We start from the raw sequence: 22772 nt of genomic DNA, 5'->3' as shown, positions 1-22772 counted from the left end.
ATTGCTGTTCGCCCTTGTGCAATATGCATATATAAGGGTAAACCTAGCAGAACACACAATCACAGCTAGACAGCAGGCTATTATACCTGTTGCAGTGAGCATTATATACTACAGCATAATTGAAATGTATGACAAGAAAAAAATAAGTTGTTACTAAAGGAGGTAAAAGAGTAAGCAAACAAATGTATTAACAAATGGATAAAATTCACAGCAAGATAGCTTGGTCCATAGTAAGACACCTAAAACTACTGTAGCTGAACCAAGCATAAAGTATTTAGTGCAGTATTTATAATAAGTGAGTTTTAAAACAGAGCAGGCAGCTACTCAATACATTTTAATAGCTGTAGTTGAATCAGACATAATGTATACAGGGCAGCATTTACATTAATGAGTTGTAAAACATACAACAGGCATCTAGTCAACAAATCTAAATAGCTGTAATCACAACATTAGTTAAACCAGGCATAAAGTGTACAATGCAGCATTTACATTAGTAGGTCATAAAACACAGAGCAGGCCTGTAGTCAACAAGTATAAAACAGCTGTAGTCACACAAAAATATGAGAAACAAGTAAAAGAACTTACAGCAAGCTGAGGGAACACAGTTAAGGAGTCAGCAGCAAGGAAGAAAACAGTTTGAAAATGGAGCCTGAAGTCCCAGCAGGCCATATCACCCCCTGTAGAGGTCTAATTGTTGGGATAGGGGTTATGAGAGTTTACAGCACTCTATAGAATCTTGGCAATCAGACTTCAGTGTAATGATAGAGCAGTATTCACAATCTCAGGAAAAAGAGTGCATTCAGGCAGCAGCTGCAGGTCCTACTAGATAAAGCATGAAAACATGAGCTGATGTGGAAAACAGGAGACTTGAATGCTAATATTGAGAACAGGATATGAGGAATGCCAGGATCCACATGTGTGAGGCAGTAGGAAACCAGGAGAGACCATTCTAGATGGCTTGATGGTGGCCAACATATGGTTCAGCAACACAAAGTCACAAGATCCCACACAAGAGAAACCAACATGCAACTCATGTAGATTTCCTTCTATTGAGGAAAGGGCATTGAGTCAAAGTATTGCAAAGTTATCCCCAGTGGAAATAGTCAGTCCACAGCATAAACCACTGGTGGTGACTGACAAGTGGTTGCAAGCAGTGGTCAGAAAAGTCTCTAAGGTCAACAGAGACTAACCTGAAGACCTGAAGGTTGACTGCAGCAAAATTATGCGAGTTCAAGGAAACAGACAGGATTCCAGCATCTCATAAAGAAGAGGAAATAGAAGGAGATGTAGAAAAATGGCAGCATCCCAAAACAGTTTGAAGCACTATAGAACAGAAACGTGACCTAGCCAGGTATGAGAACAAATTACATAAGGAAAGCTGGTGGTGGAATACAGAAGTGTAGGAATTCATCAACAGAAAAAAGGAGTGTGGAGAAAAGTGGAAGACAATAAAGATGGATTAAAGTATGAAGGAATACTGTTTGGATTACTGAGAGGCTAAGAGCAGAGAAAGAAGCAGGCTAATATATAGGTCACAGCGGATATGACAAAGATGTGTGAAACAGGGCAGAAATAGCTCATGAGGGTACTCATAGCAATATGGAATGAGTGCCCTAGAAGACTGTAGAATAAGCATTCTAATGCCAGTATACAAGAATCAAAGGGACAGTTACAACTGTGAGAAGAATAGAGGTATGAAACCCCTGTCATGCTGCATGTAAATGCTGGATAGGGTGACTGATAAATGAATATGCGAAACAGCAGAAAGTAATATGGGGGATGAGCAGTTTGGACTCAGATCAAGATGCAGCACAACCAACCCAAAATCTGCAGTGCAACAGATAGTTGAGAAGAAGGTAAAGATCAGAAAAGTGTCCAAATGAGAATTCCTAGACTTGGAGAAAACATATGACAAGGTCCCCAGAAAGTTAATGCACTGCTGCAATGGTTTGAAGTCTCAGAAATATTGGTAGAAATAGTGCAGATTATGTACAAGAATATAAAGACTCAAGTATAGACAGGGTTAGGTCTCAGGGGGGTTCCCATTAGGAGTGGGTATGCATCAGGGTTCACCTCTGAGCCCGCTGCTGTTCATACTACTGAAAAACTACATTTGCAAACAGGTCAGATGAGACAGCCAAATAATTACAACTACATGTGGTAGTGTATGTCAGAGCAGTCTATCCAATTAGAGGTAGATCCCAGCAGCTTGTTATGCTTTAGCAATAAATACCCTCTTATCAATCAGTAAGTAAATAAATAACCAACCACAGGCTTTTTAAAAGAGAATAAATAAAAATACTTAAGAAAGAATGAAAGAAACAAAGAAAGATAGAAAGAACAAACTGGACCTTCCTGGACTCTGAGAAAGCATATGGCAATGTTTCAAGAAAGCTGATTTCAGCAGCCCTGTGATGGTTTGAAGTCCCAGAAACATTGGTAGAATTAGTGCAGCCTATGTAAAGAACCCAATAACAAAAGTATAAACAGTGTCTGGACTCACTGAGGTGGGTTCCCAGTGGAAGTGGGTGTCCATCAGGGTTTAGCTCTGAACACATTGCTGTTCATACTAGTTAAGTACTACAGTAGCAAAAAGGTAAGAGGAGACAGCCAAATAAATAGAAACACTAGTGGTAGTGTGTGGCAGTCACTCCAATTAGAGGTGGATACCAGCAGCATGTTACCCTTTAGCAATAAATATCCTCTTATCAATCAATAAGTAAGTAAATAAATCATCAGCCACAGCTTTTTAAAAAAGAATAAATAAAAATACTTAAGAAAAAATTAAGTAAAAAGAAAGAAAGAAAGAACAGGATATCACTAGGCTGTGAGAAAGCATATGACCATGTTTCAAGAAAGCTGACTTCAGCAGTCCTGTGATGGTTTGACGTACTGGAAACATCGGTAGAATTAGAGCAGGCTATGTACAAGTACCCAATGACAACAGTATGAGCAGTGTTCAGAATCACAGGATTTCCAGTGGGAGTGCATCAGGGTTTAGTTCTGGGCCCACTGATGATGGACTGCTTTAGCAAACAGGTCAAAGGGGACAGATCAACAAAACAGCGGTATGCATACAATATCACATTACTAGCAGACTCTGAACAAAAGCTTCAGCAAATGAAAAGGAAATGAAATGCAAAAATGAAAAGTTCATGGGATGAAACTAACTATAGACAAAACAGTTGTCATGGCAGCAAATGGGGTAAATAAGAAGAAGCTGAAAATTGAGGTAGAAGGGAAAATAGTGGAACAGATTAAGAGCTTCAAGTATGTGGGATGGTTGGTTGAAGGTAAGGGAAGTCTGAATGAGGAGGCCAAAGTTAGAATCAGAGAGATGCAGCCAACTAACATATAATTTCAAGGGTAGTGTGTGACAGCAGAATGACAAAACAGCTGAAAAGTACGATGTACAAAACAGTGATGCAACCAGTACTACTGTACAGTACACAAACCTGGGCACTGAAGGCAGAGTAAAGGCAGAGGGGTAGGATGCACACTGTGGGATGGATGAAGAAATAAGGACATCAGATGACAAGTCAGAGTAGCAACAATTTGCAGAGATGGTCAAAGAGAACAGATTACTGTAGTTTGGGCACATATGCAGGAAGCCAGAAGACAATTTGGTGAAGAATATTTGAGCAAGACAGAAGAAGGCAAGAGGAAATGAGGATATCCAACAAAGAGCTTAGTGCATTCCATGCATGAAGACCGGTGAATGAAAGGCATGGCCATCAAAGAAGGCAGGACAGTGGTACTGAAACAAGAAAGATGGTGATAGCTGATGCAACACCCCGACCACATGTAGAAAATGGGAAGGGGGGTTGATGATGAAGATGAGTGCTATAATTATGCCTACACATCTTGGAGCAGAAAAGTATAGTGTGGCTGTAGTGGTCATCATACATCAGCACTCATTAAATGCAGTAGACATCTGGAATATTACATATTTGTCAGTTTTCTTAGCCAATTGCAATGCAAGGTACAGGTGACTATGGCAATATATATTGCACCACTGACCCGAGGTAGGAAAGATTTCACAAAGTACTCTCTTTTGGCAAATGATATAGTAATATTTCATGAATTAGTCTCTTTTGGCTTGTAACAAGGCTTATGTTTTAATAGGGTGGTGCAGTGGTGCAGCAGTTAATGTCGCCTCACGGCATGAGTATTCCTGTTTGGTTCTCAGCCTTCTGTGCAGGGTCTGCATGTCCTCACTGCATTCGCATGGGTTTCTTCCAGGTATTCCGGTTTCCTCCCACATTTTAAAGACATGTGTCTGAAGCATTTCTCCCCGGGCCTCTGCTGAAAATGGGCTCTGTCCTAGTGGGACATTCCCAGTCAACAAATGTTAAAGAAAGAAAGAACTAGGTGGGATAGGATTTGTGCTACATTTTGAGATCACATATAGCACCATAATCAAGAATTAAATTTACTAACCATGAAAAAATTAGATGTGTATAGTTGCACAGTGGCGCAGCGGATAGTGTTGTCACCTCATAGCAAGAGGATTCCTGGTTCAATCCTTGGCTGGGTTGCATTCTGTACAGAGTCTGCATGTCCTACCTGTGTTCATGTGGGTTTCTTCTGGGTGTTCTGCTTTTCTCCCACATTCCAAAGCTATGCAGTCGGTGGATTGGACACTCGAAATTGGTCATAGGTGTGAGAGTGCATGCGAGTGTGTGGTGTGGAAGAATTGCCAGAGCAGGGCTGGCCACCCAGCAGTGTAAATCTTGGATCTACATGATTGTCACTGTTGAAGTGACAGCCCGACCCCATGTGCAAAAATGGGAAAAGGGGTTGTGGATGGATGGATTTCAACATTACAGAATGTGTGGAGGCCCTGTATGTGAATGCATCTTAGAATTAGCTCCTTACCTGGCACATCATTAAGTACAGCTCTGCTGATATTCATGTATATCAAAGTCGTGTTCCCTTTTATTTCTGAATTAAAAATTGCAGGCAATCATATAAGATATCAGCAGAAGCATTTATACACAAAATGTGTCGACAGCCTGAATATTGGATCCTGTAGAATAATCTACACTGCATTATCTAACATCTTTATTGCTTTGCTCTCCTTGTTATAAATGTACATAAGTAAGTGCATGTGAGCCACACTCACATTAACCATTCTGTGTAGTTCAGCTGTACATTACTACTTTGCTGGTGTGTCAGTATAAGGCTTTGTAACAGAGAATAAGAGGGCTAGTCATAAACATATTGCACCATTGTGCATATAACTGATTTGTACATGACATGAGAAACACACAATTCATAAGCAGTATGGTGGCACAGATGAAAGTTCAAAAACTGCTCACCATCCATCTGCAGTACAGACAGCATATCGCAACTTCCTGATGGCTACTGAAGAGAGTCAGGAAATGGAGTACTGAATGTCTGGGTGACTCCTGTGTAAATGGCCCTTCCCTTCCTGCAGCAAATCATTTCTCAGTTTCTGTATGTACTGCATGTTACCTGGTTTTAGAGAATGGGCGACCCGTACATCGGCACCCTGACTGGAGAATGAACTCTCTCCAGCAGGGTACTAATCTATAGGTAATGCCTGCTGAAAAATGAGTCCACCACTTCATGGCAGCGTATTAAGTTGCCGTGGAGCTTGGACTGAAAGATTGCTAATGATCGCCGTTATTTTATGCTCACTAAGCAGCACTTTTGCTGTTTAGCAAATGTAAAATAAAAAAAAATAAAAAATAGAAGTGTGTGTGCATGTTTCTGTTTGTGTATGTGAAGGTATGCATGGATGAAAGTGAGAGTGAGATTGACCAAGCCATTATTTTACACTTGTTAAGCAGCGCTTTTGCTGTTTAGCAAGTGTAAAAGTAAAAGACGCAGAAAAAAGAAAGAAAAGCATGTGTGTAGATGTGTGTGTGTGTGTGTGTGTGTGTGTGTGTGTGTGTGTGTGTGTGTGTGTGTGTGTGTGTGTGTGTGTGTTTCTGTCTTTGTGTGCGAGTGCTGTGTTTCCCTGCATGCATGAAAGCAGAAGTGCGCGCGCGTGTGTGTGTGTGAGTATGTGTATATGACAAGAGAACAGCAATTGAGCAGTGGCAGCACCAACAGTTAAGAGGTTTGCAAACCTCCTGACCTCTTAACTAAAGAAATCTGGATAAAGCCTAAAATAAAGGGGGCACAAAGGCTCAAAAATAGGAACAGATTTTAAATATTGCTCATAAAATTACAAAGTTGCTTGAATACTGGATTTGCTTTAGCATGCATTTTCTGAAGGGAATAAAGTCTAAAACTGAAATGCATGACATTATTTAGTGACTTCAATCCCCAATGACTGGCATAAACCACACATTTTAGGAGTGAGGGACCAAAAATGAAGTAAATATCTGGATATTTTTTTGAAAATGCTATATTTTGGATGTAAAATACTTCGTCCAACACCATTTACATGTTCTAAAGCAAGATGGAAACAGGTGGATGAACTATTTTACTTCAAAAATATATAAAAAATAATATAGTAATAAAAATAAATATGTAAAACAGAACAATTTTACATACAGTCCATTCTCTATGCACAATAATGCCCTCCAGGATGTGTGTTACTGTGTAAAAAACACCTTCCAGGGGTGTAGAGGCTCTTTGCTTAAGGTAACAGGCCTCATAACACACATGGATGGGCGTTATTTACACAGTAACACACATCCTGTTGGGCATTGTTGTTTACATACAAGATATACAGCATCATGGCACTTAACAGTAAGCAAATTCATTGTTAATGAGATGCAGGCAGTTTAAATGTCATTAGTATTACTGGTACACTACATTTAGTCATGAGACAGTACAGCAATCAAGATAACATTATCAGCGCTACAGGACAACAGAATTTGTTTGAGAGCTTAACTTCAACAATGGGCTTCAATTACTTTAACATTACCAGAGGATGAGAGATGGACCTGAACAACAAGTATTACCTTCACAATTATTAAATGAAGAAGGCCACAGATAATGAGCATCACTGCATGTACTACAGGGAGAGGATGAAAATTCTAGATGGTGATCACTAAGATATGCACGTTCTACGGAAGGGGTGGTGGTTCCAACAAAAAAGCAGAAACCCTAGATGATGAGTATTAAAATATGAATATACTAAAGAAAGTGAGGTGAAAGACCCTACCAAAAATGGCTATTCTGTACACTTTGTGGTGGAAAGGAATGATGCTGAACAATAAGCACAACATAAAATTATGTTGGAGAGGCGATGTGACACCCTAGATATAAGACTTACAGTACATTACATTTTGGCATAATGTTATGCTTGGCCATGCTTCACTATAATAAACTTGATATGCAGTCCAGTCAGGACTACTGACCAGTAAATGAAGCAGAGGCTACCGCTATGGTACCAGGGAAAGTGATTTAGTCATTGAACTGGCGGTCTGCTCATTATGATGAGGTTCACTGTAGACCAGACTGTGCTATGCTATGCAGTATTACCTAGTGTTACACATAAACAAAACATGCATGTCAATTTAATAAGAAAAAAAAATAAAAGCTAAAACACTTTATACACATTCTAAGGTAAGAAATCATGAAATACCAGAATAACTGACTAGGTCAGAGGTGGAGACCTCAGAATAAGCAGAAAGCAGTTCTTTATATAGTAATTGAAATTTGCCTTCCAAATAGAACCTATAATGCTTCAAAAGCAGAGACTGCATATATATAATATTAGCAGTATTTAAAGTACTTAATTTCTACTACTTTGCATGAAAAGCTCAGTAAAAGAGATTAGAAGCAATGTAGAAAAGCACTAAACTAAAATCATCAAACTTCTGGCAGAGCAGTAGGGCATAATATTTTATTTTCAACTAAAATAACTGTTGTAGCCATACTACCCAGGATCTTTGAATTTGTGCTACTGTTTCTAGACTGCTGCTCCACACCTAATCCGCCCCAGGAGATCTGCCAGAGGTTACTGGTTTGTACAACGAACCCCAGTGCCACTACTTCCTGCTAAGACATGATGATGTTTTTGGTCCTGTGGTTTATATACCCTAAACAAGGAAATGGATTTTGCACATTAGAAGCCTTTAACTGGACAGCTAGTAAAATAATACGCATATATTACTATGTGCACAGTTATTGTCTTTGCTTATACCATTTTAAACAAATTTATGAGCCTGAAACTAAGATGTTTGGTGTCCTGCAACTACAAGTAGTCAAATTATTGCAAATTAAAGATTAATTTGTATACCACATGTGTTGTTTGCTGGTGACACCCATGGCTGCAGCTGCATGAAGTTACTAGAATGTTATGACATTTTTCTGCCATACTTGCATGCAGAGGAAAAAAAATGGATGCAGATGCTTACGTCGTTGAAGTTGAGGTGTTGGTGTTGGTTCTGGCTGCTTTCTGATTTCTGGTTGCCCCTGCTGACTTGAACCCTCACAGCAGGTGAGATATAACTGATTACACAGATAACCAAGGTTGGGATATGGTTCACATACAAGTCCATTGCTTTTTGCAGTTAATCCTAGAGAGCAGCAGTCACAGCATATCTGTAAAACAGGACAAAAACACATAACAGCATTTTATTCAGTTACATTTCTAAAGGTTACAAAAAGTATTCTGAATGTACTAAACACAGTGCTGCACTAACATACCTATTTTTAATGTATTTGTAATACTGGTAGATCACTGGACATATGCCCCATTTAAAGAACAACTTGGGAGCACTGTCTGGTCTAAGAGTCATGCAGTAGGCAAAGGAGGTTGAGGAATCAAACTCTGGGTTACAACAATCAACTCATTATCAGCTCACAGGTTTAAGCCTCTGCAATGACTGTTGTATAGATACACCCATCTGTCTACCTGTTTGGCTATTGATCTAGCTATTGTCAGTTCCAACTAACTTCTGTATAAAATACATCTGTCTGTCTGTCTATCTATTGTCACTTCCTAAATCAATCTATCCATCATTTTATCGATCTGTCTGTCTATTTATTGCCAGTTACAAAAGACACTGAAGGCAAGACATGGAAAAAAAAAAAAACAGTTTTGCTCAGTATCCACAAACTAAAGTAATACTGCAGGTCCCTAATAAAACAGACAGTTCCTTCATGACAGTGTTCAGTTCACAAAGCCCTTCCCAGATATAGGTTGTCCTCTAATCAAAAGAAAAGTTCAAGGCTACAGATCTCTGAAGGCCTCAAGGAAAGTCCACAGCTACAGGTCACTACCAGGCCAACTTTCAGCTACATAAATCGGCACTTCCACAAGGTATAACTGACTGGCTGCACTCCAAGTGTTAACCTCAGCAGGGCTCTTTCTCACTCCATGCATCCAGGTCTTTCTTTCAAATGAACCATTATGCAAGGAACTAACATTTTGAATTTAACCCTCAAGGTGACTGACTTTTATACTATAGTAACTGGTAATTAAGACCCTCTGAATTAGCTAATGGCTGTGAGAATATGCCCATTGTCCATACTGCACTATACATTTTTGCAGCGATTTCAAGGCACTTAAACAGTACAACAGTGGCAAACGGGAATTTGCTTTGAAAACTTCTAAAAATGGATGAGATTAGATTGCACATGGATAAGATTCCAGTGCACATACACTGTTTGTAGGTACTCTGTACCATTATGGACAGTTTGCAGGGCTCTTGCAATTGTGATATTTCTAAAATGTTATTAATAAATATATACTTTCACTTTACTCCTAAAACATATTATCTAAGTATTACCAACATATATATGTATCATTTGGAAGTCTGAAGTCTGTACAGAACCAGCATTTTAGCTTCAGTGAAGAAATATATGTTAAAATCCCTATTTGTTTAGCATTTCACACTGCAGACTAGTGTGTAATAGCACATCTGGAGTGTAGTATGTCTGTATCAGTAACTTGGCAAGTAGCACAGTCATCCTTGCTACTGAGAAGATTATAAGTCTATGGGTTTTATTCTCAGACTAGGTGTTTGGATTTTAACTGAGATGCCAACACTGTAGTAAAGCCAGCCAGGGGATATTAAGTATAGACCCCATCAGTCTGAGTTAATGCTAGTTCTGGTGGATGTTAAATCTCACATGAAGCTTGTCAATAATGAATGGGCAAATAATTTTGTTAAAGAACTTGTATTTAAAGTCAAAACACATTTTAAATGTGCATTATGATTGTTACATGTATTCTAGCAAGTGCATTGCACTGGAGATAAATTCTTTAGTTCAAGTCAATTTATTTACAGTGTGAATGTTCAATTAAAGTTCATTCTCAACTAAAAAGCAAGCATTCTTCTATATAATACACTGCTTGTTAATTAGAGTTCAATTCAATGTTTTAGTCCATTTTAATATCTTTCAATAAAACAAATGATTCATTATAACTCTTAGGCTTGGTATTACAGCCCTGGTAAGGCTGTCATACAATCCTCAAATTTATGCACAGTTACACTCCTGGTACTCTAAGCAAATCCATAGTTGGACTCCTGATAAGCATTTGGCAGACATACAGGTCTCCTAGTGATTATCCTGGTATTTCCATAGCTTCTTCTGGCCAGAGTCCACAAAGTGTCTCCACACTTGGCCTTAAAATCTGTCTCTGTCAGAGGCAAATGTCTTTAACATTATGAGCTTCCAGCCCTTTTTTAACAGCATTTTTTTCCAGATTCCTCACATTATAACATGTTATTGCAGTGTTTCTGGACTGTACTGCACTGTATTATGATATATAAACACATCACCATCACATTTTACCACAATTAATTTTATATATACATATATATATATATATATATATATATATATATATATATATATATATATATATATATATATATATATATATATATATATACACACACACACACACACACACACACACACACACACACACACACACACACACACACACACACACACACACACACACACACACACCACACACACACACATATGGGTCTACTTCAGAAGACTGACAAACCAAAAGACTGAGAATTCAAAATACTGAACACATTTTTAATAGTGGACAAGCCCCCCCTGCACCCCTCATGTGGGATGCTGCATCCCCCACACCCCTGCTAATTATATATTTCAAGATTGCACAACAGGCTTTGCTGGTTTCAGGACTTTATTTTCTGAGTTCAGAGCTATCCAGATCTTGCTGTGGTAGAGGGAAGTCCTACTGCTTACCAGTAGGAGTGGTGAGCATTTTACTGCCTATCTAATACTAGAGGAGTGGTTTCCAGCTCTGAAATTGTAATTTTATTTGTCATTTTGGACTGATTTCTATCCCTTTCAACTTTCTGGCTTAAAAACACATGTGTTTGCATGTTTTTTGTATCGTGCAGCACCACAGGGCTACGGTTAAACTATTCCAGGTGCCAGAAAGTTTGCTCTTCAAATTTTCCCTTAAAACTAGCTGGTTTCTCAGTAGCAGCACTAAAATCTGAACCCCATGTGACTAGCACTTGCTCTAGAACCTACTGGAAAGCACTAGGAAGCCTTAAACTGATACAAGCACTCAACTCTCCTTGTTAATAAGGAGAAATTAATCGTAGGCACTAAACAGCCTATAATTGCAAAGTACCTTGCAAAGGTAAGGGAAAACAGCTCTTGTACTTTAGAAAAAAAGCACCTAAACAGGCATGTCCAAGTGTCCGCTTCCAATGATTTCTCCTGTCCACTTAGTGAATCTGGGCATACTGGGGAAATGCAACAACTGCCTCATGTACACAGACAACCTTCTCCTCCTACAACCCAACATTACAACCTGCGAGAGATGCACTTACATAGCCAAACTGGAAGCAAAGCTCTCTCCAGCCAAGATTTTGCTAGACAGTCAAGAGGAGAAGGTGAACACTGCACTACACCTCAAGCAACATATAGCCCTTCAAAACCCACACCATCAACACCCTCACATAGCAACACTAAACCCACATATGTGGAGGCCCTTAACATTAACCTACCCAAGCAACAAGGACCTCCGAAGCTGAAATGCAAACAAACACCAGTCACAACCAAAGTGACACATAGCTCACAACACCAGTGTGCCACCCAACAACAGCCCCTAAGGCAAGACAACGTACCCAACACTTTAGTCATAGGTGACTCTATAGTCAGGCTCACTGATATCTCACTCACCAGGCTGAACAAGGAGAAAATTACAGTCAGCTGCCTGTCGGGTGCCAGGATCCGCCACATAATGCATGCACTCAAGTCACTCCACAACAAGTACAAATACGACTCTGTCATTGTCCATGTTGGAGTGAATGACTTGAGACGTACCTCCCTGGACTACATGAAAAGACATGGAAGAGCTTTTGGATCATGGGGACCAGGCAGGTATAACCCTAGCCCTGAGTAGCATCCTGCCTTCGCCCAGAATGATACCACAATATAAGAACAAAATGATTGACTTTAACAACTGGCTAAGCTTCTGGTGTCATTCAAAGGGGGATCCAGTATCTGTCTGCCTGGGACGACATGATCGACAAACCATGATGCTTTGCCAGAGATGGTCTGCACCTGTCGCCCCTGGGACTCAGGTTACTGGCTAAAGCTCTTGCCACCCCTATAGTGCCTTTTTTTAGGGAAGGTTCAAAGGGCAAAACCACCACCATAACAGATACAAGCATCCAAAATCTAAAAGTAATGCTTCTCAATGCAAGAAGTCTAAACCTCAAAATGCACTCTCTCGAGGCACTCCTAAAATGGAGAATATCGATATCTGTGCAGTAACTGAGACTTGATTCAAGGCTCCAGAGATCACCCCTGCAATACCAGACTACAACTCTTACCACACTTTTCGGCCAGCAAACCAAGACCGAAACACTAAAGGTGGAGGAGTGTCTATATTCACCAAGGATAGTCACACCTCCAGGCTAGTTGCCCAACACAATGCATCTGAAATTCTCCAGGTGCAACTAAAACTAGGTAAGACTGCAATCCAAATTGTAGCTTGCTACAAATCGCCCACCATGCCCCAAGATTCTCACTACACCTTTCTATAATACTGGGTGATTTCAACTACCCTGCTATTAACTGGGAAAACTATTCGGGTACCAACACCTTTTCCCAACGGTTCTTGGAATTGATAAATTCCAACGCCCTGGATCAATTAATCCATTGTCCCACCAGGGGCTCCAATATCCTAGACCGGGTCATTACCAACATGGGAGATAGATGCTCCATACCGATGGTCACCCCCTTAATTGTCAGGTCTGACCATAAGCTAATCACCTTTGACATTCATATTCCACCCCCACCCCCCAGTAAGGAAACCTCCGTAAAAACTTCTCCAAAGCCAACACCACGCTAATCAAGTCAGAAGCGACAAACTCCATGACACCCATACAGATGGGAGCTGAAGGTTTGACTGCTGAATCCTACACTAAGGCACTGTATGAGCACATCCACTCATGCATGAATCGTGCCATCCCAGATAGAACCAAGATGCTCTCCTCCAAAAAAAGGAAGCCAATCTTGTGGTCCACTGCCATAAACAAATTATACAACAGAAGGAAGAAATTGTTGCAGAAAAGAGGAAAATCCCAGGATGCAAAAAACTCCCTTACCAGCCTCAGTAAGAAGCTGAGATCATGAAAAATAAACTGCCAAAGATTCCAAAGACAACCACAAGGCATTCTATAATTATGTCAAGAATCTAAATGGCAATACTCAGATCTGCTCTGAGCTACAACAGAATGGTTTTAAATATACTGATCCTAAGGATATTGCCAATATCCTGGCAGATCGATTTAGTGCCAACTTCACCCCCCTATCACCCTGTAAAGGTCACCTCAATACCAAAAGATTGCCAAATTCCTGTAATCATGGCCACACAGGTAGAAACAGCACTCTCCAAAGCTAAGAATACAGCATCCATGGGACCAGATGACATCCCGGGCTGTGTACAACATGAACTACAAAATGAACTGGCACCTCACCTAAGTGTCAAGTTTAATCATAGCCTCATGTCAGGCTTTGTTCTGACTGAGTGGCGCACACCTACAGTTATCCCACTGTACAAGGGGGATCCACCTTGGATCCTGGGAACCACCCAGTCTGACGAGCCTAATCTGCAAGGGCATGGAACACTTTATCATGGAACTTATAAACAAAGACATTGGCAACCTTCAAACACTGGACCCCACCCAGTTTGGGTTTGTGAAGGGCTGATCTTGTCTCCTGAACCTGATTGACTTCCTTGAATCAGTCTCCAGAGCTGTGGCCGAGGGTAAGGTGGTCCACCAATCTGGACCTTGCCAAGGCCTTTGACACCATCCCCCACTCTGGAATCATAGATAAACTTACTAAGCTGGGCATAAATCCCTACGTCACTCGATGGGTTGCCAACTGGCTTACTGACAGAACCCAGACTGTAAAAGTAGCTGACTCCAAATCCAGCTCCAGACAAGTGACAAGTGGAGTACCTCAGGGTTCTGTCCTGGGACTGATCTTGTTTGGCATCTACTTTTCTGAAGTACAGGCCAACACTAAGGGACTCTGGCTAACAAAGTTCGCAGATGACTGCAAACTGGAAGCCATTATTGAATCCCCAAATGATGTGGATATTCTACAAAAGGGCCTTACAGAAACAGATGATTAGTGCCAGAGCCATGGGCTCAAGCTTAATGCCAAGAAATGTATAGTTATCCCCTTTGGGAAAAAACATGTACCCATGAATTACCACATAGGTGGAAGTGCAATAAACACTGAAAGTGTGATGAGAGACTTAGGGGCACAGGTGGAAAGTGGTCTCACCTTCGATAACCACATTGCCGCAACAGTCAAAAAATCCTTCTATGTGGCACTCCTCATCACTAAGGGCTTTTCATCCAGAAAAAAGGAGTTCATTGTCCCATTGTACTCATCCCTCGTTTGACCCATTACGCCCCATTTGGTATGTACCTCACAAGACCTCTACAACAGCTGGAAAGGCCGCAGTAATACCTCACTAAAAAAATCACAGGCCTAAAGCAGATGCCCTATGCTGACCATCTAAAAAAACTCCAGCTATACTCTGTGGCATATTGTCTACTCAGAGGCGATCTCTGCTTAACATACAAGGGCATGTCAAACCCTGAGCTGTTGGACATGCTCCACCTAAAGAAATCCCAATCCCTCATAGCCCCATGCTCCAGGGATCTAAACTTTGTCATCACAATGAGCAAAACATGCTGGAGGGATAGGTTCCTGACCCAAAGACTCCCCATACTCTGGAATAGACTGCCCATACATGTCAAGCAGAGCGCCTCCTTGGCCCTCTTCAAAAGGAACCTTGACTCGAACAATGAGGGACTCTAGTATATTAAGATAGGTAGTATGGGTTTCCTGGTACATGGAGCAGGATCTATAGGTTGCAAAGGTATGGTACAAGAACATGTTTTTGGTGATCTGCATATGTATGAGTTCCAGTGGTTCATGCACTTTAAGTAGTCTGGATGTGAGGTAGTTTCTAATATAGACTGAAACTCTTCCACCTTTAGTTCCCTCCCATGCAGTAGCTGGTCTAAAGATGTGAAAGGTATTACAGCCTTGCACTGCCAGGGTACTCTCCATGACTTTAAACCATGTTCCCATTACTACACAGATGTCTACACTCTCCAGGGTGAGGAAGGCTTGCAGAGAGTGCAGTTTCTTCTTAAGACTTCTAGCATTCAGCAGTACCACCTTCAGCTATTCCTTCATACATCCAATTAATTTGGGAGGTTTACCAGTATAACATTGCCTAAAAAAGGCACTATGGGGGTGGAAAAGGCCTTTATTAATATCTGAAAGCCTAGACTGGATAAGTGCTGACCATCCCTAGCAAAGCAGTGTGGTCTATCTGCCATGTCCTCCCATGCCATCAAGTATTGTACCCACTTGAACTGACACTAAAAGCTAAGCTAATTGTTAAAATCAATCATTTTCTGTTGATAACATGGGATCATACTTGGAGAAAGTAGTATGCTGCTCACTGCACGGCTCATACCTGCCCGAGAAACATAACTGGTAAGCTCAATAATGTCTTGCTTCATATAGTCAAGAGAGGTACATCTCAGGTCATTACCACCCACATGAACTATGACAGAGTCATACTGATACCTGTGGTTCAATGACCTGAGTGCGTGTGTGACTTGGCGAATCCTAGCTCTAGAAAAGCAACTAAGTGTGACTCTCTTCTTAGTCAGTCTAGTGAGGGAGACAACTGTGTGTCAAACTACAGAACCACCAATGACCAGAAAATTTGGCAGTGCACTGGTTTGCCTTAAGGGCTTAGCAATAGAGGCACCGGATACAATGTGACTATGTGTAGCCATGGGTGGTGTTTTAACAGAGTGTTTATGTGATGGCTGAGGACCCTTTTTTGTTTGTTTTGTGCAGGAAGTCTTAATGTTTTAGGAAGGTTGCCTGTAAGTGCCTCAACGTAAGTAGTTTTATGTGTAGGATCTTTATACTGTGCAGCAGGCGTGGTGCAAGTATTAACAACCTCTATAGTATTAGTTTGGTTGTATGAGAAAGTTTTGCCTCCAGTGTTAAAGCCTATTTATACTTCTTGCATACTTTATCTATTTTATTAAGAATTTGAGGGTTGTCAGCATACATTAGGCAATTGCTACAATGCCTCAGAATAGCCATCTCAATCATATTGGCCAAAGAGAGAGTCAGGAAGTGTTGAATTCCTGGAAACTGCAGCAGATGCAATCGCATACCCTGTATCCATATTTATAAACAGGTCATTATCTGAGGCTTACATCCCCACCATCTGGAAAATCTCCCACATCATACCCTTACACAAAGGAGGTAACAACACCGAACGAACAAACTATCACCCAATTGCAATTCTATCCCGTCTCTCAAAAATTCTAGAAAGGGTCGTACACATCCAACTTATGGACTATCTCCTTACACATAAACTCCTGTCTAATACCCAACTTGTTTTTTGCCCCTCTCACATCACTACCACAGCCCTACTGTCCTTTACTAACACATTTAACCAGCACAGAAACAAAGGTCAATTTGTATCAGCCATATTCCTGGACCTGTCCAAGGCCTTTGATATTGTTAACCACTTCAAACTCATCAATGTCCTTTCCTCCCTTAGCCTCAGTCACCCCACTATGACCTGGTTCCAAAGTTACCTAGCAGAACATCAACAGTTTGTCTGCTGGCAACAAGATCTCTCACCCCTTCATCTTGTTACCTTAGAGGTTCCCCAAGGCTCCCTTCTTGGTCCTCTTCTTTTTTTATCTTTTTACCAACCAGCTCCACTTGATAAGAAGCTGAGATCACAAAAATTAAATTGCCAAAGATTCCAAAGACAACCACAAGGCATTCTATAATTATGTCAAGTATCTAAATGGCAATGCTCAGATCTGCTCTGAGCTACAACAGAATGGCATTAAATATACTGATCCTAAGGATATTGCCAATATCCTGGCAGATCGATTTAGTGTCAACTTCACCCCCCTCTCACCCTGTAAAGGGTCACCTCAATACCAGAAGATTGCCAAATTCCTGTAATCATGGCCACACAGGTAGAAACAGCACTCTCCAAAGCTAAGAATACAGCATCCATGGGACCAGATGACATCCTGGGCTGTGTACAACATGAACTACAAAATGAACTGGCACCTCACCTAAGTGTCAAGTTTAATCATAGCCTCATGTCAGGCTTCATTCCCACTGAGTGGCGCACAGCTACAGTTATCCCACTGCACAAGGGGGGATCCACCTTGGATCCCGGGAACTACCGTCCCATCAGTCTGACGAGCCTAATCTGCAAGGGCATGGAACACTTTATCATGGAACTTATAAACAAAGAAACTGGCAACCTTCAAACACAGGACCCCACCCAGTTTGGGTTTGTGAAGGGCCGATCTTGTCTCCTGAACCTTATTGACTTCATCGAATCAGTCTCCAGAGCTGTGGACGAGGTTAAGGCGGTCCACACAGCCACTCTGGACCTTGCCAAGGCCTTTGACACCACCCCCCACTCTGGAATCATAGATAAACTTACTAAGCTGGGCATAAATCCCTACGTCACTCGATGGGTTGCCAACTGGCTTACTGACAGAACCCAGACTGTAAAAGTAGCTGACTCCAAATCCAGCTCCAGACAAGTGACAAGTGGAGTACCTCAGGGTTCTGTCCTGGGACCGATCTTGTTTGGCATCTACTTCTCTGAAGTACAGGCCAACACTAAGGGACTCTAGCTAACAAAGTTCGCAGATGACTGCAAACTGGAAGCCATTATTGAATCCCCAAATGATGTGGACATTCTACAAAAGGGCCTTACAGAAACAGATGCTTGGTGCCAGAGCCATGGGCTCAAGCTTAATGCCAAGAAATGTATAGTTATCCCTTTTGGGAAAAAAAACATGCACCCATGAATTACCACATAGGTGGCAGTGCACTAAACACTGAAAGTGTGATGAGAGACTTAGGGACAGTGGTCTCACCTTTGATAACCACATCCCCGCAACAGTCAAGAAATCCTTCTATATGGCACACCTCATCACTAAGGGCTTTTCATCCAGAAAAAGGAGGTCATTGTCCCACTGTACTCATCCCTCGTTAGACCCATTATGCCCCATTTGGTATGTACCTCACAAGACATCTACAATAGCTGGAAAGGCCACAGAAATACCTCACTAAAAGAATCGCAGGCCTAAAGCAGATGCCCTATGCTGACCATCTAAAAAAACTCCAGCTATACTCTGTGGCATATTGTCTACTCAGAGGCGATCTCTGCTTAACATACAAGGGCATGTCAAACCTTGAGCTGTTGGACATGCTCCACCTAAAGAAATCCTAATCCCTCAGAGCCACACGCTCCAGGGATCTAAACTTTGTCATCACAATGAACAAAACATGCTGGAGGGATAGGTTCCTGACCTAGAGACTCCCCATACTCTGGAATAGACTGCCCATACATGTCAAGCAGAGCGCCTCCTTGGCCCTCTCCAAAAGGAATTTTGACGATTGGATGGGAGATAGGAAATTCACCCTGGGGATCATGTCAGTCACCCTGCTAGACAGGTGTCCAGGGAAGTAAATATTGTGGGAAGAAATATCCAGGGAATTGTTATGGCTAGGCTTGTATAGGCCCTAGGGCTGATAGCCTAGTACCAACCTATGAACCTATGAACAGGAGAGAAGGGATAAATTCCATCATTTTGTATTTTGACATTGCTGGCAACAAGATCTCTCACCCCTTCATCTTTTTACCTTAGAGATTCCCCAAGGCTCCATTCTTGGTCCTCTTCTTTTTTATCTTTTTACCAACCAGCTTCACTTGGCTACTAAAAAAACACAAACTAGAACTCCAAAAGAAAAAAATCCGCCCAGGCAATCGCTGCTCCTCACGCTTTATTGTAATGAAATTAAACATTACAAAATTATCCAACGCTTTTCACCTAACTCAATGGTTAGACTTCTTCAGATAAACTGGCAAACATCATTGAAATGATACACACTTGTTCAAATAACAAGCCTTCGCTAGAAAGCCCGCCAAAAATCAAACAAGTATAAATGTACTTAAAGTGACACTACTATTTTTAATTTTATGAAATACACGAGTTTTATTGATGTTCACTGAAGTAAAAAATAATAAATTTAAACCTTTTGATTTAATACCTAAAAGATTAAAAAATTATTATTGTATTAAAAATACTTTAATTTATGAATAAAAAACTAAATGTATATTAAGACATCGCAATATATAAATAAAATATTAATGCGTGATATTTACACAAGAAAGCGGTCTATTTTTGAATAAGTCAGTAATGTACAGTAAGTTTTGAAACTAAGTTATTGAAACCATTTATTTATTAAATGATATTCTATTTATGGGATCAAAACTGTTATGTAGCACAAATGCAAATTAAAAATAATGGATTGTTAAATTCATATACGATTATATTAATCACAGACAATATTAATTTAACCAATTTTTTATATAAAAAATTAATTAATAGTGAATTATCATTGATTTAAGTCAAATATAAATATAAGTAAAAAAAATATATAAGTAAAAATGACTGAGAATAAATACAAATCAATTTTTGAATTGCAGAGGCTATGAGTTTATTAAAATTATTTATATAAGGCACTACCATATTCAAAAATAATAATAATAATAAGTGATATTTAGATGTCTGAATATTATTCAGAAAAAATCTTTATACAACTGATTCTACCAGTTGATTGTGCGGTTTGAAATTGTTCTATTATATTATTAAAACAACCTAGCGATTACCTCTCTAAACTTCTTAGTTTTAAAAGGCACATGAGTGAACATTTCTCATTAAGGCCTGGATGAGTGAAAGCATTAAGCTTAATCTGCCATAATAGTTCGCTTTTCTCCAACAATAGGTTGAATGGATCCCCTCTAATATCTTGCTTAATTTGATGGATTACTTTAAAACAAAATTTATGTTCAGGGTATTCCATGACGTGCCTCGCTAAAGCATTGTCTTCCTTATGCAAGTTGATACTTCTTAAATGTTCGTAAACTCTGTCACTTAGCCTTCGCTCCGTCTTACCTATATAAAAGCAGGGACATCCCTGGCAGATAGCTAAATAGATGATTCCTTTGGTATTACAGTTGAATTTGTCCACTTGGCTACTCCTAAGGCCTCAGTGGTTCAGTACACTGATGACACTATCCTGATTTGCTCAGCTTCCTCCCACAAAGATAAACATAGCATTACTCAAGATTCCTTATTATCTCCTGAATACTGGTTCACTAGCTCCCAACTTATCCTAAATCCCAACAAAACAAAGCTTCTTCTCTTCCACCCAACCATATACACCTCCCCATCTACAACCTTCAGTATCCTCTCTAAAAAATAAAACTATTATCAGCCCAACAAACCATACCACATTACTAGGAGTGGAAATTGACAATAACCTGAAATTTGATATTCACATTGCCCAATCCATTAAAAAAGTTCACAAAAAACTAGGTCTCCTATAAAGAAACAACAGACTTCTGACAAATAACACAAAAGCCACCATTGCTAGAACCCATCTCCTCTCAACTCTCCTGTATGCCTCCCCAATCTTAACCAACCTCCACAAGACAGATCTAGCCAAACTCAAAGCCTCTTACAATAAAGTTTGCCACTAATGCCTCATACAAGTCACATCACTGCTCATCACCTAAGCACCTCAAGTGGCTTGAACTCCCTCAACTTCTCTTTATTCAACTTACCTTCGACCACAAAATACACTATCAATCAGGAAAAAACCCTGCCCTCAAAGATGTCATTCAGCCATATTCCTCAAGACCACTTTGCTCCAGTAACAAACTACTTCTAAACATCACCAAAGCTAACAATTCAGCAGGTGAATCACTTTTTTTCCAACTACATCTCCAAACACTGGAATAATCTACCTAACTCACTAGTAACTAACTCCTCAACACTTCAATTTAAAAAACTTCTAAAAATGCACCTTACTAACACCTGGCTCTGCACCTGCATCTTCCCTGGATAACCTATTCTTCCTTTTCACTCTATTATCATCCACTAGCATGATCTACCACTAATGGTAGTTTCACTTTAACTGCACATAATCATTTGGATATATCCACTAAATGTAAACAACCATTTTTTATGTAAATTACTGTTGCTCTACTTATTGTGTCTGAAACCACAATCTTGTATGTATTTGCTTCTCATTGGGCTGTATTTGTTTCTCTGTTGTATGTATCTGTTACTCTCAGAGCTTTTCTCCCCGGGCCTCTGTTGAAAAAGGACGTGTGTCCGGTCAGACTTTCCCGGTAAACAAATGTAAAATAAAATAAATAAATACATTTCCACAGCTATAGATCTACAGGGAGGTGTGGGGGAAATTTAAATATTGAATAGGTTAGTAACACAAAGAACCTGATGAGTAAACTAGATGCTCTAGTAGGTAAAAAGTCTCTCTAGGGTACTTTAAGGGAAACTTACACTGTGAGAGACTGGCATCTAAACAGACTACAGGGGAGAATTAACACACTGCAAGATATCAGTGTCTATACAGATCACTGCTAGGCACTTCTGTAGGGAGAACAGCAGTTCTAACTAAAGACTGTGAAAAGGGTCAAAAAGTGCAGATATTAACACAAAAACACTCTGTTAATGCAGTTGTGCCTAAAACAATGTGAAAAATAAATGCTGAAACAGTGGATATGGTAATGTAAGTCTTAGCTTGCTTGTAGGTTATGAGCCAAGCATTGTCCAACTGCGAGTCTTACATAGCAGTGGAGATTCAGTTAAAAAAAACAAAACAAACAAGGCCTTGTGGCCAATCAAAAACAATGCACTCTTCTTTCCTTCACACAGTCCTAGGCCAGAAAATGATTCATGTCCCCTCTACTCTCACTGAAGTGGAACTAAGGCAGTTCTAACTAAAGACTGTAAAAATGGTCAAAAGGTACAGATATTCAACACAGTAACACTAAATCAATGCAGCTGTAACAAAAGCAATGTGAAAAACAAGTGTTGAAACAGTGAATATGGTAATACAAGTCTTAGCTTTTGTAGAGTTTAGCAGAAACCAGCAGCACTCTTCTTCTTAAAAAGCATGGTCGACAAACGTCATCAAATGCCTTGGCGCTCATAAGTTATTAGCCAAGCATTGTGTAAGTGCGACACTTAAATAGCAGTGGAGATTCAATAAGAAAAGAAAAACCTCACAAACAAGGCCCTGTGGCCAGTCAAAAACAGCACAATTTTCTTTCCTTTACACAATTCCTGGCCAGAAAATGACACAGGTCCCCTCTACTCTCACTAATGTGGAACAAAGGCAGTTTTAACTATAGA

At 40.2% G+C, this 22772-nt stretch overlaps 1 protein-coding gene across 3 annotated transcripts in view; it reads right to left on the bottom strand.

Moving 5' to 3' along the window:
• FBLN2 (fibulin 2) overlaps window positions 1–22772 on the bottom strand; it is a 910922-nt gene that overhangs the window by 385899 nt on the left and 502251 nt on the right. For all 3 annotated transcript variants that reach the window (XM_044078109.1, XM_044078110.1, XM_044078111.1), the window contains exon 6: window positions 8343–8529. In XM_044078109.1, coding sequence (XP_043934044.1) covers window positions 8343–8529 — 187 coding nt within the window. The remainder of the gene's footprint in view (window positions 1–8342; window positions 8530–22772) is intronic.

Source organism: Protopterus annectens, chromosome 7.part0 (assembly GCF_019279795.1).
Source record: "Protopterus annectens isolate FY-2018-M chromosome 7.part0, PAN1.0, whole genome shotgun sequence".
NCBI lineage: Eukaryota > Metazoa > Chordata > Ceratodontiformes > Protopteridae > Protopterus > Protopterus annectens.
This window is presented reverse-complemented; position numbering and strand designations above follow the sequence as displayed.